Raw genomic sequence first — 18,639 nt, forward strand, 5'->3', positions numbered from 1 at the left:
AAGAAGAAGAAGGAAATACTTCATTAGTGCGAAGGGGACTTATGTAGAAGATTTAAAAAGTTAGCTAAAAATAAAAACATGCTCGAGGCTAAGTGAAACTTCTCATTATTAAAAATAGTTTCGCATTAAAAAGGAAGTAAGGAACAGAAAGTCTCGACTTTGCAAAATGTCTGAGGTCAACATTAGATGTGTTGTTTTGGTAGTTTGAAAGCAAATGTTCTAAATATGAATCCTTAAAAAAACACAGATAGCATTGCAGTAAGTCTACTTGTGAGGACATTTCTGATTTGGTTTCAGTGTAGATACATTTTTTTAATGATGTTTTTCATTTAAGGAGAAAGCAGATGGCTTGACCACAGAGAGAAAAAAAACGTGTTTCTGTTAAAAAGAGGAAGTGATAATAAGCACTCGCAGCTTCCTGTCGCAGGTTTTTAATACGTCTTTCAGTCACATCGGCCTCTAATGGATGCAAGACTTTCTTAAACGGTGAGTAACGTTGTTGTTATTTTCTCACTTTGATACGAAGTGAAGCAGGATAAACTTCTTTGCTTTACTTTCTTTTCTTGTTGTCAATCAGAGCAGCTCTATGCGCACACATGAAGCAGCTCTGTGTTAAAGCCAGCCTGTCTGTTTGCAGTCGATCCATTCTGTTATATATAGTTTCAGGGTCTGTAAATGTTATAAGTATTGAAACTCAGGGTTTATTTTCATGTTTAAGTCACTACTAGCTGTTATGTTTTCATCCTCGTCAGTTTGAGCAGGATTTGTTCTTAGTGTAAAGAGAGCATTCAGGAAAGGGTTAAATAAAACTGACCTGAAGAATTAAAGAAATGATCTCAGCAGCAGAAGATCTGGGACTTAAAAAAAATAAATAAAAAAAAGGTAGTTTGGAGGGTCATAGATTAAAATACTTTGGTTTTTAATAAATTCATCTTAGTCATCAAATTTCATAACCTACGAGTTCTGATTTATGAATTATTATAAAATTATATTATAAAATACCAAATATTACAAAAATAAAAGAAAAATTTAGACCTTCATTCACGTTTTTTTTAACCCAAAGCTGAAATGAGAGAAATTTTCTCAACATGTTTTCATGCCAACATATTTGTGTTTCGACAGTGTGCAGTAGACGTAACTACAAACAGGAAATTACCCAATACTGCGTGCTTAGGACTTGTATTTGTGTGCTGTGGTGTGAAAACAGGTTGAGATGTCTTAGATATGAATCATAACAAAGATTTAAATTCAGGTGAATCTAAATGTCCAACATTTGACTGAAGACGCTACACAATAAAGTCACAGTAAAGTCATTGTCAGTGTCCCACGGATTATTGATTTATTTTAAAAACTGTGGTATCTTGACATCCCTACATGTAGCGTGTTGACCCCTCGCTTCTGTCAGGCTCCACCCACTTGTCCAAATATGGTCGTCTCTGCCTCCAACAACCATGACGGCAAAATGTCAGATCAGATCAGCAGCCACAAACCAAAGTGTGACATCTGAGTGGAAACATGTTCTTCTTCTTTACGTCTATGATCAGATAGTTTGACCATGAGACTAAATCTTATCCTGTCTGAGCACACAGTGTTGGCTTTTATTAAATAACAACATGTAAGGACGGTCATCCTCCAACATCACACAAAACCACCGACAACATCCTGGTATCAGTGTTGTCAAATCAGGAGCTTCGTCTTCACACGAGGAGTAAATGTGACACAGAAATCAAAGACAGACTTATTCAGTTCAATTCAAACCATAAAACAGACACAACAACAACAACATGAAATTTATGATATTTCAAACAGCAGTTTTTTTTATTTTTTTTCGTGTAAACTGTTTGTGCAGGAATCACATTTAACCTTTTAACAGAAACCAGGAGGAGAAAACAGCAGCGGAGGTTTTAATTCCCACTTTACACACGTTTAAATCATGTTTATTCAGACGGGGAAAAAAAAAGGTTCAATCAGATTTTAAACTTCTTTTCTCAAAGCTGACGTGGAGACTTCTCTCCACATCTGTGTCGGCTCATCGAGGGTTAAAAGTCACATCTTCACGGAAATGTTTCTGTCAGATTTGTAGCTTTGAGCAGGCAGTCTGCCAGATGTTGAGATTAAAAACCAAAAGCAGAAGTTTAAAACGAGGAGCCGTCGACTCTGAGACGACCTGCAGGAAGAGGACATGTGACCTTCTTCACTCCGAGTTTTAAATAATTAGGCTTCAGAGGAATAAACTTTAAATTCTCCACATTGACGCAGAGGAACGCACTTCCTGTCAGTGACTGAGATAATCAGTGAGTTGCTTCACACGCTGGAGCAGGAAGGGTTTGAAAATCGACCAAGAACTCAGATTTCTACAAGCTGGAAACTCCAGAAACATCGAGCCGTTTTCCTGTAACATGTTTGTTTTTCTTTGCTCATCATAATTACAACATCATCTCTGACATGCTTCCATCTTCTGCCCATATGAGAGAGTTTAATCACTGCTTCTTAATCTCCTTTATTGCCCCTCGGTGTAACTCAGGGCAGGAATCTTCAGACTTTGGACTTTTTTTATTGATCATAAAGCGTCATTGTGATCCTGATCATCATGTCCGCCAGAGTTTAGAAAACTACAAATCGACACAATCACAATTTCCAAACTTCATAAGAGCGAAGAAACAAGTCGGTTTAAATGAGAATCTCAACTTGGCATTTTATGATTACTGTTATTTATCCTCAACTGTAAACCTAAAGCTGAATCAATGAAAACCTTTATTGCCCCTAAACATGTATAAAACATACAAACATTTACAGGACAGCACATAAAACACACTAAAGCATCACTTGGTAAAACAGGAAGAGCTGTTGCAGAAGAGAGTTTGTGCTGTTTGCTGTTGTTGGGAAACTTTTCATCTCTTCTTCTTCTGCTCAGATGGGAAGCTGCAGCACGGACTCGTCAGCCGGCCTCAGGAGACAACGATACGTCAGCTGGTGTGCGGACCCTGCAGAGACAGGTCAGATCCTCTCTGCACGTCAGGTCTCACTCTGCAGCAGCTTCAAGAATCCTGCCGTGCACAGAAGCACCGATTTAAGATGATTCACTTACTAAAAAAAGCTTTTTTAGAAGCTGATTGAAGGTGTCCGCATGTTTCCATGTAAGAGAGGGACGAACTGTGGTTTCTAAACTGGATCAGAACCTTCCTTAATGAAAGACTCAGTGTGATGTGTGGTGTTCCTCAAGGGTCGATCCTCAATCCCTCAACGAGCACTGATTTGTTGTGATTGCTTTTTATTTTTCACTCTGTTTCTGGAGCAAACACCGAGAGGTTGGAGAAATCTTTGTGTACAGGGCAAAAGAAACGGCTTGAAAATGTCTCTTTTCTTCTTCTTTTGATTTTCTTCAGGAGACGTTTATCTCCAAAACCATTTTACGGAGGCTTCAGGATTAGTCCCAGATCTCCTCCTGACTCCAGCAGACACCAAAGGAGGGTCTCCACATCCACACCCACAGCTGGCTGTAACAAGGAGGACGCACGACGAGGAGGCCTTCACACTCTCACGTCGCTCTCACTGTGACTTGCTCGACGTTGCTCCATCGCCTCATGGTCAGGCTCGTGATGGAGGAAGGAAAGGAAACGAGGAGGACTCGTCTCCAGAGGCCCAAAGCGCCCTCCCACTCCTCCCCAGGAGCAGTCCGGTCATCTCCAGGCGACACCGACCCGTCTCCTGGCAAGGAGGAGACACAGACAGCTTCAATCCATCGAGGTAAACTAGCAGTATCAAACACACTCAGTTAAAATGGCTGTGTGACTTAAGGAGGAAGTGTTACTGTCAGAGTTGATCTTTTTTTAGATAAAATAGTTTTTTTTAAAAAATATATATTATACATTCATGTGAATGAGCAAATTAGGAAGATTTCCGGTTCAGTTTTGCTTCAATCTGTGGATCTATTTTGTAATAAATGTGCATGAATTAACCTCTTGTAGCCCGGTCTCTGTGGATCAGCGTGAACCCTTGCCAGTCCCCACTTTGGAGGATCCGGGTCTTCACCCGTCCTCCCGCTGTGTTTCTGCCTCGTCTGACCTGAGCTGCAGTGGACAGCAGGGATTGGCTGAGGAGCAGAGAGGGCGGGGCCTCCTCAGATGTCACCCCCCTCGCTCGTCAGGTGTGATGCAATGTGTTTGGATACACACAGAGTTTATTAAGTATTTCTTTAACCTCCGGGTTATTATTTTTAATATGATATTTGATTCGATATATGAAACAAAAATTAAACATCTCTTATCAGATTTTTGACCATCAGACAGCTGCAGCTGATCCCTCTGAGGACGCTCTGTTGCATCTAGTTCTTTGTCGTCTGCTTGGTGTGTCAGAGCTGAACAATGTGCAGAGCATTTATTTACCCCTCCTGTCTGCACCAATCACATTGACTTCTGAGTAACACCAGACACAAAGGCAACACATATCTCCACACATGGTGTCATGACGGCTGACAATCACTCTGAGTCTGATTTAATTAGTTTGATCATAAAAAAAACACATTTTCTTCTGATTCACTGTTGAGTTCCCTATGTGCATGCTTATTTCCTACCAACTCATCTGTGTGTGTGTGTGTGTGTGTGTGTCCGTCCATTAGCCCAGGTCAGCAGACAGAGAAGGAGCCGTGGTATCCCAGAATTCTCTGCAGGCCTCTTAAAGACCAGCAGTGAGCTGGAGAAGGTAAACTACATGTTTCTATCCTGCAGGCAGTCACCTCTGATGTTAAAAAATGAAGTCAATGCAAATGTGCAACAAAAAAAAACCACTGCAGTGTGTTAAGTGTCCACTAGAGGTCGCCATTGGGCCCCTTATTGAAATGTCCTCTTTGACAGGACAAATAAGCATGTTTACAGATAAGTTCAAAAACAGATGTTGGCATTGATTTCTCTTTTTATAACTCAGATTTTTAAATCATATCAAACCTGAGAGTTGTTCATATATTTTCTCAATGTTTGGTTTTACTGAGTTGACTCATCATGATGATATCCTGTGTTTTTTTTCATGACCGTTTGCAGGAAAATACTCATTTCATTGTAGTGGACATGGTGCTGGAGGTGCTGGAGGGAGCGAAGTGGACTTTAATGATGGACACACACCAACACACACACTGTCAGACGTGCACACAGCAACACACACGCTGTCAGACGTGCACACAGCAACACACACACTGTCAGACGTGCACACAACAACACACACACTGTCAGACGTGCACACAGCAACACACACACTGTCAGACGTGCACACAACAACACACACACTCTCAGACTGTGCGAGAGATTCACAGTCACTCTGACAAAGACATGCACACATCCCATAGACACACACACTCCTCCTGCACACACACACACAAACACACAGAGGATGAAGAGGAAGAGGAAGCAGCACACGGAGAGGCTGAACGTCAGCCGAAGACTTTCTCTGTCCTCTCCACCGACAGCGGCTTTGAAGGTAGAGAGATTCTGGGACTGCAGCTGCTCATAACTCTGCACAGTATCACAGTCTGATTCTCTAAGCACACAGCACTGATGATGATGATGATGATGATGATGATGATGATGATGATGATGATGATGATGATGATGATGTCTGAATGTGGAGAAAAGCTGCCTGCACCAAATAAATAATAATAGTTATGTTTTATTTCAGACGGTGCGGCGGACTCTCTGACCATAAAAACAGATTCTCTCAGAAAGTAGGTGAACACAAACTCTTGTAGCCTGGTGTTTGTTTACACATGACTCACTGACTCCGTTTTTTTTCCCCATAATGCAGTGCAGAGGCTCTGGCTCAGCAGCTGGTGCTGGAGTTCAAGAGGCGCTGGCTTCCTTCGGACGGCGCTCGACGAGGACGGCAGAGCCTGCGGAGCTCCCTGCTGGAGGTCAGATCCAAACCTGCCATCGCTCACTGTTTTCATTCTCACCTGTAAAAATGGACTCTGGATTAGACGTGTTTGAGCTCGTCGTTCTCTCACTGATTGCCCCGCCTCTAACTCCTCCCTCGCTCTCTGGCCTGTTTGACTCTAATATGGATCAATGATTGATGACATATTGCACTGAAGGAGATTTAAAACTAGAGATGGAGACCATGGAGGCTTTGGAAAAAGGTTTCATATGGAAATAAATCCATTGTTTCATCATTGATTTCTATATAAACAGACTCTCTTTTGCCCCCTGCTGGACATTATGAAGAAAGCAGGCTTTCAAAATGTATGGACTTACATTTTCTCCGTTTTGTCTCTGATCTGTGTAAGCTTAGTTTAAAGATCTTAAAGGTGTCAAAGTGTCCTGCTCTCTTTGTTTTGGGTTTTTTTAGTTACCTGGAGGAGCAGGTGTGACGGCGATCAGCAGCGGCCTGACGGAGGAGATCAGACTGAGGACCAGGATGAGAGGATGTCTGAGCTGGGCTCCACCTCGAGTCCAGATCATCTTCACTGTGCAGCCAAACCACAGGTCTCCATCCCACAGACACACACACACACACACACACACACACACACACACACACACACACACACACACAGACTCACAGACACACACACACACAGACAGACACACAGACTCACAGACACACACACACACACACACACACACACACAGCCAGACAGACAGACAGACTCACAGACAGACACACACACATACACACAGACACACAGACACACAGACAGACACACACACACACAGACACACACACACACACACACACAGACACAGACAGACACACACACACACACACACACACACACACACAGACACAGACAGACACACAGACAGACTCACAGTCTCTCACACACACACACACACACACACACACACAGACACAGACAGACACACACACACACACACACACACACACACACACACACACACACACACACACACACACACACACACAGGAGTGACAGGTTGTGTTCTCTCTTTCAGACGCGGTGACGTTGTCGCTCAACAGAACTTTCTGTGTGCAGGCTGCGGGACGGGACTGGAGCACAGTGAGTTTTGGATTTTCAATAAGTTTTTGAGTCGTACGGAGACGAGCCAGCTGCTGCCTGAGGAACCTAACGACAGCGTCTTTGCACTGATGGAGGACGGTGGAGTCCCTGCAGTGAACCTCACAGTCTGTGCACAGGGAGAGCATGCAAAAGGCCCTTTTACTCATCAGTTACAAACTCCTCAAAGAAAGACTGTCACATTGGGATTTGAACCAGAAACCCTCTTGCAGGTCACAGAGTTAACCCCTGCACCACCATGTCCTAACCTAACCCTTTAAATCTTTTAATTGAGTTTTAAATGTATTGCAAGTAAAAGACCTCAATTCTGCGTTTATGACTCTCTTTCAATCATATATGTTTTCTGGATATTTTCTGGGTTTTTTCTGGTTCATAAATAATCATATAAACTTATTGATATAATAGATTATTTAATGTTCATGCTCCTCTGAAAGTCTGTGGACTCGAATACAGGAGCAAATAAAAGCTTACCTTCTCCTCTCTCTCTGCCACCAGAGTACATCAAGAAACTGCGCTACTGTGAATACCTGGGCAGGTATGTCAGATTAAATGTTTTATTATGACACGTTTATCCAAAAAAGTCTTTTAACCTTGAAGTCAGCATGTTTAAACTCCTGTGAGGAACTTCTGGTTTGTGTGGATTTTGGCGCCCCCCTGTGGACACTTATTTAAAAGTCAAACGCATCCATCACTGCGTCTCCCTGCTGTGTGGAAAATATCGTTTCTGCTTTGTGATGATAATCTCACGAGCTGCTCGCAGGAAAGTTTCCAGCATTTAAAATGACAATATATAGAAATAATCAGTCTTTAAGATCGTGATTGATGATTAAACTATTCACACAACAGGAAGGTGAATGTCTGTCCATCCAACAATCTATAAATATGTTCTCGACTATCTTCAGCGTTGAGTCTGACATCGACCTTCAAACATGGACAAATGAAAACCAATCAAGATCTTATGTGAAAATATTACAGGAACTAGAACAGATGTGTTCTCCTGTTTGAGTGAAATGTGACTTTAATGTCGTTTTATTTTGAAGGTACTTCTGTGACTGCTGCCACGGCGGCTCTGAGGCCGTGATTCCTGCTCGAGTTCTGACCCACTGGGACTTCAGCAGGTCGGACAAACATAAAAAAAAACCCACTGCTGACTGTTTGTGCTCCGCTCAGATCTCTGGGGAAATGAAAGTCTTCACTCTTTTATGAAATGCTTTGATTTATTTCATGGTATTTCAGGTTTCCTGTGAGTGACTTCTCCAAACAGCTGCTGGACTCAGTCTGGTTTCAGCCGCTGTTCGATCTGCGCTGCGTGGGTAAACAACTCTACGGCCGAGTGAAGGAGCTCCACAGGTTCAGGGTGAGTCAGACGAGTCACGACTTCAAATAGAAACTGTACAGGGAGGAGCAGGATAAAGTCAGGGTTGAAAATGTGTCTGTTTCTGCGGTTCACTCTGACACTTCAGGACTTTTGTGCATGTGTGGAAACGCTGATGCAGAATCAAGAGTTTCAGTAAAGTATGAGCCGAAGCTCTGAACCCGAAATGTCAGCAGAGAGAAGTCACAAACCCGACAGCCAGAAAATATTGCATCCTTCATGTCATCCTCCTTTCCTTCCTTCCTTCCTTCTTTCCTTCCTTCCTTCCTTCCTTCTTTCCTTCCTTCCTTCCTTCCTTCCTTCCTTCCTTCCTTCCTTCCTTCCTTCTTTCCTTCCTTCCTTCCTCCTTTCCTTCCTTCCTTCCTTCCTTCCTTCCTTCCTCCTTTCCTTCCTTCCTTCCTTCTTTCCTTCCTTCCTTCCTCCTTTCCTTCCTTCCTTCCTTCCTTCCTTCCTTCCTTCCTCCTTTCCTTCCTTCCTTCCTTCCTTCCTTCCTTTCCTTCCTTCCTTCCTTCCTTCCTTCCTTCCTTCCTTCCTTCCTTCCTTCCTTCCTTCCTTCCTTCCTTCTGTCCTCAGGAGCTCCAGGATCAGCTGCTTGACATCAAGAAGCTGCTGACGGCCTGCAGATTATCAGAACGGTAAAAACAAACATCAACACACCTTCATGTAAAGACAAACTGTTCACTGCACAGATGAGCTAAGATCACATCCTGTGTGTGTGTGTGTGTGTGTGTGTGTGTGTGTGTGTGTGTGTGTGTGTGTGTGTGTGTGTGTGTCAGGGTGAGGACAGAGTTTGAGCAGCTTCCTGCCCACCTGACGGAGCAGCCTCACCTGTTCTCCATGGACGACCTGCTGAGGGTGAAGAAGGGCCAGCTCGTGTCTCAGGCGCACGCCGTGCTGAACTCTGCCATCGCTCACGTAGAAAACTGTCAGGTCAGAAACACCCTTCTTAAAAAAAAACAAAAAAACTTTACATTTTAATGTCACTTTGGAGAGAAAAGGACAAACAAGTTCAGCCCTTTTTTTTTTTTTACACTGAAATCTTCATTCATATCTGAATAAAAACACTGAGAGGACTTTTTTCTTTTTTGATAAACTCACCAATCTTAAAGATTTCCCTTTTTACAAAGAGCAATGAAAATATGAAATAAGAGAGTGAACTTTTCCCTTTGTCCTCACACAGCTGTGCCTGGCCCGAGGTTTCATCTGTGAGTTCTGCAGGGAGAAAGACGTCATCTTCCCTTTTCAGAGCGACATATGCAGGCGCTGTCCAGGTTCGTTTTGATTTGAACCTCTGGAGTAAGCAACAACTCGCTGACTTCGTTCAGGTAAAGTCTCCAGATGCAGAAACACTCGGCTGTTTGAAACGTGGCTCGTCTTGTTTTACAGCGTGCAGGGCCTGCTTTCACAAACGGTGCTTTGTGGAGAAGAAGTGTCCTAAATGTGCTCGGATCCAATCCCGGAAAAAACGCCCGGACAGGTCGATTAAAGAGTGACCACTGAGCAGCAGCTACAACTTCCTCATTACACGGAGCACACGTTCAGAAAACACTGAATTCTTTCTGTAATCACATCTGTTCTGGGATCTGTGTTGCACCCTCGCTGTTGCCTGTGTGTTCCTCATGGATCCTTTCTCTTATCCATGTCTCTTTACCTTCTACATGCTTCCCCTCGGTCACGTCATGCTAAACTTATAACTATACATCAAAACCTGCCACAAGAATCCTCAACCAACGAGATCCCAACAACATGGAAGGTCGTATCTGATCCACCTGAGATCAGCACCACTGGCTGTTGAGACATCAAAAAAAAAGAACAAAGATTTTTCCATCCAAATATAACTTTTATGTCGTTCCAGCGGCTCCGACTTGTTTTTAAGCGACTGCTCCTTAAATACTGCCGGATTTCCTGACTCCATCCATCTTGACGCTTCCCTTTTTAAATGTCTGCTCACGATGTTTCCCAACGTCTGCCTGCTCTAACGGGTTTCTAACTCGCGACTGTCCTTGCTTTTCAAGGCCTCTGTTTAGGTTTAAAGTTGATTCTGTAACACTTTGAGATTTGTTTTAGACGCTATTTTTCATTTTACTGACGAGGAGGAGAGACGAGTGATGAGCGTGTGGGTGTTTGTTTCATCACACGTCTACCCGTGTTACATCCCGGGTTTAAAGGAGGCAGCCTAAAGAGTCAAATGCAGAGAACAGATTCACATGAAGTTAGAGGAGAGGGGCCTTGCTTCTGGTGCTGGCTGCAGATTCGGAGCGAGGGGGAGGAGCTTAACTTTGAGTTTTTGCAGTCAGATCCTCGGTGCAGCAGATCGATTGTTGATGAATGCATCGTGGTCAAACAAGCACGTCACACCCTCCTTTCTACCGCTTAATGCTCCTCACCTGAGCGGGGTCGTCACAAGGTCACTGAAATAAAACAAAACAGCACATTGGCTGTTTAACTCTGAACATATTCTCAAACCTTTTTTTTGTTTTCAGACACCCAAGCGAAACGTCATCAGTAAACAAACCTAACAAAGGTTAATATTTTAAAATGAACTCATCGTCATGTGGACTGAACGCTGTGCAGAGAGTGTTTGCACCTTCAGATAACTGATTACAATAAATATTCAGTGTTTGGTTGACAGGACTTTTTTTTTTTATTGCCTTAGTATCGAAACAGGTATCGACATCATTTGATCAAATTGATCATTTAAAGTTTAAATTGTTAGCATTTAGCTAACTGTATAGCAATAACAGGTCATACAGGTGATTGTTTGAGGCGATAAATCTTGTTGTTTTGGAAGTTACCTGTAACGAACACAAACACGGGTAAGTCCCAGAAGACTCTCTAAGAAGAATACTTTGCAGCTGATTAGCCGGTCTAATGAAGGTTCGTTCACACCTGCGTGGATCAGTGTCAGGTGAGGACGTCGACCCAATCAAAGGTGTGAAGAAAAACAAGCCTGATGCAAACACACGACGCAGCCAACACGCATCAACGTGATGCAATCGTTGCCGAGCTTCCATTGTTTGTTTTCGTCCTTGTTGGGATGGAATCTGAACTGGCGTTTTCTCTGTGTCTGATATTTATATGGATCAATAGTTTGTTTATCAAAAACAACAACATGTTTGTTTTGTTGATGTTGTTCAAATGTGTACTTGATGTGGACCTACTGTGCTGCTTTCTTGACCAGGACCCCCGTGCACAAGAGATTCTGAATCCCAATGGGATTATTCCTGGTTAAATAAAGGTTCATAAATAAATTATAGAGATCTTGATTTATGTGTACATACACAAACACTTTCAAATCCCATTTCTTCCCCAGATCAGATCAGAATCTGAAAGGATGACAGAGAAGTGTGCATGTTTGATCTTCGGTACACTTTATTGTTTTACTATGTTTGTTTTTATTCTTGCTCTTCTCTTCCAAGAGAATAAAGTTAACTTCTGGGTTTCAGGATCTACGTCGTCGTTGTTGTTGATGGTGTCGCAGAAGACAAACAGGAGGTGCAATGTGAACGAGGCCAGGAGGTCATGCAGAGCCGATTTGTCACTACACACTGTCAGTCCTTATTCTCATTTGTCAACATTGTAGAAACTGCAATGTTTTCATGCCATGTGTCTTTAATCAAAACAATCTCTGTTATTCTAATGGTCGATAATCAAATTCTACAAATGATTTTTCTTTTCAAGAAAATGAAAGATTTCCCCTCCCGTCACATCCAAACATTAAATTGATTAAAAAAGGTCCTTTCAGTTTCCTCAGATTTCCTGAATCACAACGAACTCCACTTTTGTAAAAGTCACATTTGACTCCTGCAGGAGTCATCAACGTGGGAAAAAAGGTAAGAGCAACTCCTTAATAAAAACCAATGTACGGACATGCACAGCTGGTGATGATTTAGATGAGAGAAATGCCATCTGCACAAGCTTCACGATGTAAAAAGAAAAGATTTCGTGAAACCATTTATCTCAACTTATAAGAGACCATGCAGATAGTCTAGTAGGCTAAAGGAACCTGAGCTGACCCCGCTAGCACAACCGAAGGCCCTGACACTGTGGCGTCGCCTCACGTCACCTTTAAACACTTAAACAGCAAAGTCGACAGTCGACGGCCAAACGCCATGTTAGTTCTGCGCATGCGTGAGAGGAAACTACTCTACATGCCAACGCACTAACGGGTGAAAGAATGGATACAGGATGAAGGGGCTTTCTCGAACCTGTGTAGGTAGGATGATTTACTTGGTGTGTCAGGGCCTTAACAAACTACCAGCACAGAGTCAGTAATGGCTTTTATTCAAATGATCGTGTTTGTGAAAGTTTGCTCCTCCAGGAATGACAAAAGTTTAAACATCACAACACAGAGAGGTGTTTTATTGCTGCTCAGTTAAATTCACTCGTTTATCTGTCTTTACACGTAAACAAGTAAATTAATGTAATTAAAAGAGACGATGACCATGATGATGATGATGATGATGATGATGATGAAGTTGATTAGCAACACAAAGCTGGAGGAGCTACTTCTGTAACAGGGGATTGTCGATTTAACTCTTTTTTAAACCCTCTGATATATGCCTTGTTTTACCCCTGGTTTAGACAAGCAGTCAAAGTCATTGTGACTCTGCGGATCCTGCAGCCTGGCTCCCGTGAGGCCAAAATACAGTAGAGGAGCTGAGGGGTGAAATGCATGAAGAGACTGTTTCACTGAATGGAAGTTAAATGAAAGTCTCCTCTTTATGTTTAAAGTGAATTATTTGTGAGTAATCCCTGTGTAACTCTGATTATTGTGTGTATTTGGTTTCAGTTTGTTGATGATTGTTGTGTATTTTTTATTTCTCCAGTGATTTATTCTGCTGCAAAAATGGCAAAAAGTAAAAAATTATGAGGAAAATATCTACATAGAAAAAAGCCTCCTCAAGCTGTGGAAAGAGTTTTTCAGAAATAATTCCTTTAACACACAGATGCAGGCATTGTAGCTGCACTCTGACTGTTCACAGGACTGACATATAGACAACCAGTAACACTCATATTCACACCTACACATTTAGATTCACCAGTTAAACTAACAAGCATGTGTTTGGACTGTGTGGGGAGAACATGCAGGGAGGCCCAGACCGACAGTATTCGAACCAGAGGCAGAGTGCTAATCACTGCAGCCCACATTAACCATGATCTTACATATTTTATAAAGAAACTGCTGTGGAAAAATAAAGGCATATTTGCATGCACATGATGAGGATATTGTCTTGCTTTCAAAAACTACTAAGAGCAGTCTCAGACATCAATGTTTGCTGCAAAGTGAAGCTAAATTTTTTTAAATTTGACTCCATAGATGCAGTTTATTGATTCTCCATTGGGGGGAGATTGGCCATTAAAACAGACGGCAAACAAAATAACAAAATGTAAAAATAAAATAAAGTGCTGAGAACAATTGAAATGGTACAATAAGAAATATGAGAAAGTCTTGATTGGACTTGTTGGATTCTGTGGAGCTTCTAAAGTCTAGAGGATATTGTACAGTAGAACAGCGACACCAAGTGGACATATTGCAAAATACATTGTTTTTTGTTATGTCTTTGAGTTTAGAGTCTCTCTTTGTTACAGACGGTTTTATTATCAGCTAGTTCAATTTAAGAACTTAAACCCAGCTTAAGTTATGATAAAGCGTTATCTCGCGCTGTCAGCTGTGATGCATTTACGTGCTGTAGGAATAATCGGAGTTTAACATAACTGCCACAGTCAAGTTTAAAATGTGCAATCCCATGTCCTATAATTTTAATGATAATAATAATAATAATAATAATAATAATAATAATAATAAAAATAATAATAATAATAATAATTTGCCATTTTATCCTCCCTGTTGGCAGAAGTCTTAACTCTGCATGTAGACTGAGCTGAGGGTTTTCTTCTTTCGGGTTTTGTAAGTGATGCTGAAGTTACCAAACCAGCAGATAATCACAAAAGTCCAACATGGAAACATAAACTATTTTAAGAAGAGATTCGTCAACATTATAACGCCTCAACTGTTAAATATACATTTACAAAGAAGAAAAATACCCGAGTCCATCAGGAGTCCTTGAATGCAACAGTGGGCGGGGCCTCTCCTGCACGTGACCGGCAGGGTTGAATAAGAGTCGTTCAGGGAGCAGGAGGACAAACAAAACATGTCTACATAACATCTTGAATATCTCTAAATGTGAAGCTCCCCTGAAGAGAAACGGTCAGTGACATGCTCCTCTGTTTGAACATTTCACACCTTTCCTGCTTCCTCACATGACTTTAACTTCTGCTCTTCAAAATGTTCATATTTAGACTTCTCAGCAGGTAAATGTGGTGTCTTATGTGGGATTTTAATGAATTAAAAGACAAGAAAATCATTTAAAAGTACAATATTAAAAACTTTTTTCCCACCAGATAATTAGGAGATAAGTTGTGTGCTTAAGAAGATAACTGTTTACAGGATAATAAAATAATAATAAGATTACTTGTAGTTGTATGCATGAGGTATAGCTTGATTATAAGACAACCATCATTTACAAACATTAATAATAACTAAATAACCTTAAAGGAACAAGTTATTATCTTGTGCACCCAGGATTATCACTTGTGTTTACAAAATAAAAGATTAAAGACCTTTTTTTTAAAGGTCATTTGTTCTGTAAAATCCACTTCATCATGTTCCTGTAGCTCAAACATGTGTCTCTAGTCTGGTTACAAACCCCACAATGATGAGAAAAGTCCATCCTCTCCGTTTTCTGCCTGCTCCACTTTTCAGAAAATATGTGCTTAAATAGGCTGTTTGGAGAGTTTCCCTTCATGACATCACAAAGGGGCAGTAGCCCCTCCCCCCAGGTGGGTGACACTCCCACAGCTAGGTGTTTGTTCTGCCCTCTGAGTCTGCCTTCTCACCGTAAACAATAGAACACGGAGCGAGAAAGCACCGAGTACACCCGAGCCCTTCCAGAGAGGGGGCGTGGTCAGACACAGCTCATTTACATATTTAAAGTGACAGACACAGAAACAGCCTGTTCTGAGCAGGGCTGAAATAGAGGGGTTTATAGACATGATCAAATACAGGATCAGAGTGGATTTACATGTTTTGAGGAGCGCTGAGACTTTTTTAAACTTGCTTAATATTATTATATTTTGTGTCAATCAAAATCTAACAGCCCTCCTCATCATCATCGCCCCCTGCAGGCCATCATGCAGAACAACATGAAGACCCCACTTTTGAGCAGCGCCTCCTCTGAAACCTCAGACTTGTTGGCCCGGAGCGGACCTGTGGTCGGGATCATCGGCTCCGGAGACTTCTCCCGCTCCCTCTCCATCCGACTGCTGTCTTGCGGGTTCAGGGTGGTCGTGGGCAGCAGGGACCCTGCTTGTGTTGGCGGGGATCTGTTTCCTGAAGGGGTGGAGCTTCGGTCTCAGAGGGAAGCGGCGGAGGCAGCAGAGAAGCTGGTGTTCACCGCCGTCTACCCCGAGCATTACCGCACCCTGCTGGGTTTGAGGGAGGTGCTGGCGGGGAAGGTGCTGGTGGATGTGAGCAACGCAGAGAGTCTGAGAGGTGGAGGGTGGCAGTCCAACGCCGAGAGGCTGGCTGACTTGTTTCCAATGAGCAGTGTGGTGAAGGGCTTCAACACGGTGTCTGCGTGGGCGCTGCAGGTCGGAGCCCACGATGGGAGCAGGCAGGTGAGGAAGGATATAAAGAATGAGCAGAGACTAATATGACCCTAACCCTTGACTGTGACAGTGCATATAAACCTCTGCTCTGCCTTTTCTCACCCGTCAGGTGTTGATCTGCGGTGACTGCTCCGCCTCGAAAGCCTCCGTCCTCCAGCTGGCTCGCCGTCTCGGATTCAGCCCCGTGGATTTGGGGGGTCTGAGTGCGTCTAGAGACATCGAGGAAGCCCCCCTCCTTCTCTTCCCTTCCTGGGGGGGCCCAGTCCTCACCACCTTCCTCCTCTTCCTCTTCTTCTATGCATACAACTTCATGAGACACGTCCTGCTGCCTTACCTGGACAAAGGAGAGAATAACTTCTACCAGCTCCCCCTGGTGACAGTGAATGAGACGCTGCCGTCTGTTGCCTTGGTAACACTTGCTCTCGTCTACCTGCCAGGTACTGAAATGATGCTTAAAAAGAAAAAGAAGAATTCAAGAATTGTTTAGCCTTGAACATATTTGGAAAGCTTCCTGAAACAGCAACTTAATGTATGAGTGAAATCAAAATGTACTGATTGACGTTTCTTGTCCTTTGGGCGTCTCAGAGGTGCAAAAGTCAAATTCATATCTCTTGCAAACACACAGAGAGAGAGAGAGAGAGAGAGAGAGAGAGAGAGAGGGAGAGAGAGAGAGAGAGAGAGATTTGGTGACGTCTTAATTGCACAAATACGTTAGCACAGTTTTGTTGCAGAAATGTTGCCAACAGCCTTTTCCAGAAAGAAATTTTGTTATCATGAGAACACAATCAAGTTTGAAAAACTGAATACAATCAAGTGCATCTCATAAAGCAGGACAGCTTGATAAATGAATGCCTTCATATTATTGATCGTTGGTGACTGTGCTGCTCCTCTTTGTGTCCAGGCGTGTTAGCGGCCGTCCTCCAGCTCGTCCGAGGGACTAAATATCGCAGGTTTCCCCTCTGGATGGACCGCTGGCTGTGCAGCAGGAAGCAGCTGGGCCTGCTGAGCTTCCTGTGCGCCGTGCTGCACGCCGTGTACAGCATGTGCCTGACCCTGAGGCGGGCTGCAGGGTACACGCTGCTGAACGCCGCCTACAGACAGGTGAGCCCCGCTTCACATCACAGGTGCGTAACACACGGGGATTTTATCTTCGCATGTTTGAGTGTTTCCATCTGTTGTAGATGAAATCTGGTGTAGAAAACTCCTGGGTGGAGAAGCAGGTGTGGAGGTCTGACCTGTACCTGTCCAGTGGAATTCTGGGATTTGGAGTCCTCGCTCTGCTGGCCATTACCTCTCTGCCCTCTGTGGGAAACGCCCTCACCTGGAGGGAGTTCACCTTTGTTCAGGTGAGTTCTTCCTCTAATAGTTGTTAGAACAAACACGAGGTGTATGTTTAGAAATGTGTCCTTCTGTCTCCAGTCAGGTCTCGGTTACGTCGCTTTAACTCTCTCCATCACACACACTCTGTTCTTCGGCTGGGACTTTGCGTTCTACCCCTCGTCTTACCCGTACTTCCTCCCCCCGGTCTTCCTGCTGGCGCTCGTCCTGCCCTGTGTGGTCCTGGTGGCTCGGATCCTTTTGGCTCTGCCGTGTCTGACGTTCAGACTGACAAAGATCCGTCGGGGCTGGGAGAGCCGGCGACACAGACCCACAAACAACCACGCTCAGGTGGATCCGCCCCAAAACTTCGGTGACGTCTGAAGATCACAAGATCTGGAAGAAGTTTCTTTTCTCTCTGTGAGAGTTTGATCTCTGTGCCTCTAAGTGACAGACATGCTGTCTTTTATCAGTGCCACTTTTATGTTCTTACACACAGTAAGAGAGTGAACAGGATCCAACGTGGCCTTTGATGCCTTTTAACAGCTGGACTTTTTATTATTATATTTTTAAAAAACGACTTTGCAGCAGTAGTTTAGAGATTCAGACGTGAATGAAAATATTGACTGCAGGGAAGCAAAAAGGCCTACTGTAGTTATTCAAACATACACATATGCACAAGCTACCTGAACTTTAACACAGAAATGTGCAAAGATAAACCAGTGAGTGGTGAAGGGAATATGTACATAGAAATGTTTATTGAGGTAAATATCAAAGTTCATACTGGTTATAACAGTATTATTTTGATTACATTATCAAAATAAACAGAAACCTGTTTTGGTTGTTTTCATATCTTCTGTTTTCTCAGATTTGTCTGTATTTGTTTTAAAGATCGGCACCACGAAAATTAAAGTTTGTTGATTTTACCCTTCTTTAATTTTTAATCTGTGAAAATGTTTGACTCTTCAAGACCACACGTTTTTAAACACTGCAATCTCTGTTAGTTCGTGTTAGTCACTTTTCTTACTGTGATGAGCTGTGCAGGCTGCAGCTGTGTGCATGATGAAAAAAATAGCATTAATAAGGTGATCAAAAAGCCTGGTTTAGATTGGAGTTACCCCAGACTCACTTGAAGTCACCTTTGAGAAGAGAAGAGGACCAAACTAAAAATGCACAGTTTGAATAGGACCCCGAAGCGTCTTCAGTGATCGACTAGTGATGCCTGTGTTCCTCTGAAGGACTCGGAGGCCCC

General features: G+C 42.9%; 3 protein-coding genes across 4 annotated transcripts in view; 2 read left to right on the top strand and 1 right to left on the bottom strand.

Moving 5' to 3' along the window:
* Nucleotides 1-18,639, bottom strand: part of ifngr2 (interferon gamma receptor 2) — a 251,499-nt gene that overhangs the window by 106,330 nt on the left and 126,530 nt on the right. The window lies entirely within an intron of this gene.
* Nucleotides 400-11,560, top strand: rubcnl (rubicon like autophagy enhancer). The gene is made up of 17 exons (XM_079357585.1): nt 400-486; nt 2,915-2,996; nt 3,387-3,747; nt 3,969-4,147; nt 4,619-4,701; nt 5,037-5,469; nt 5,668-5,713; nt 5,794-5,899; nt 6,334-6,470; nt 6,942-7,006; nt 7,520-7,559; nt 8,065-8,142; nt 8,261-8,381; nt 8,973-9,034; nt 9,176-9,329; nt 9,580-9,670; nt 9,786-11,560. Exons 2-17 carry the CDS (start codon nt 2,915-2,917, stop codon nt 9,890-9,892), a joined length of 2,145 nt encoding a protein of 714 aa, XP_079213711.1. The 5' UTR covers nt 400-486; the 3' UTR covers nt 9,893-11,560.
* Nucleotides 14,496-18,324, top strand: steap3 (STEAP family member 3, metalloreductase). 2 transcript variants are annotated; one of them, XM_079358215.1, is made up of 6 exons: nt 14,496-14,610; nt 15,560-16,079; nt 16,180-16,507; nt 16,972-17,171; nt 17,252-17,416; nt 17,490-18,324. In XM_079358215.1, exons 2-6 carry the CDS (start codon nt 15,594-15,596, stop codon nt 17,769-17,771), a joined length of 1,461 nt encoding a protein of 486 aa, XP_079214341.1. In that variant the 5' UTR covers nt 14,496-14,610; nt 15,560-15,593; the 3' UTR covers nt 17,772-18,324. The 2 variants fall into 2 exon arrangements, with proteins under 2 accessions (XP_079214341.1, XP_079214340.1); XM_079358214.1 differs by having other exon boundaries at nt 15,588-16,079.

This window comes from Symphodus melops, assembly GCF_947650265.1.
Source record: "Symphodus melops genome assembly, chromosome: 12".
NCBI classification, from domain to species: domain Eukaryota; kingdom Metazoa; phylum Chordata; class Actinopteri; order Labriformes; family Labridae; genus Symphodus; species Symphodus melops.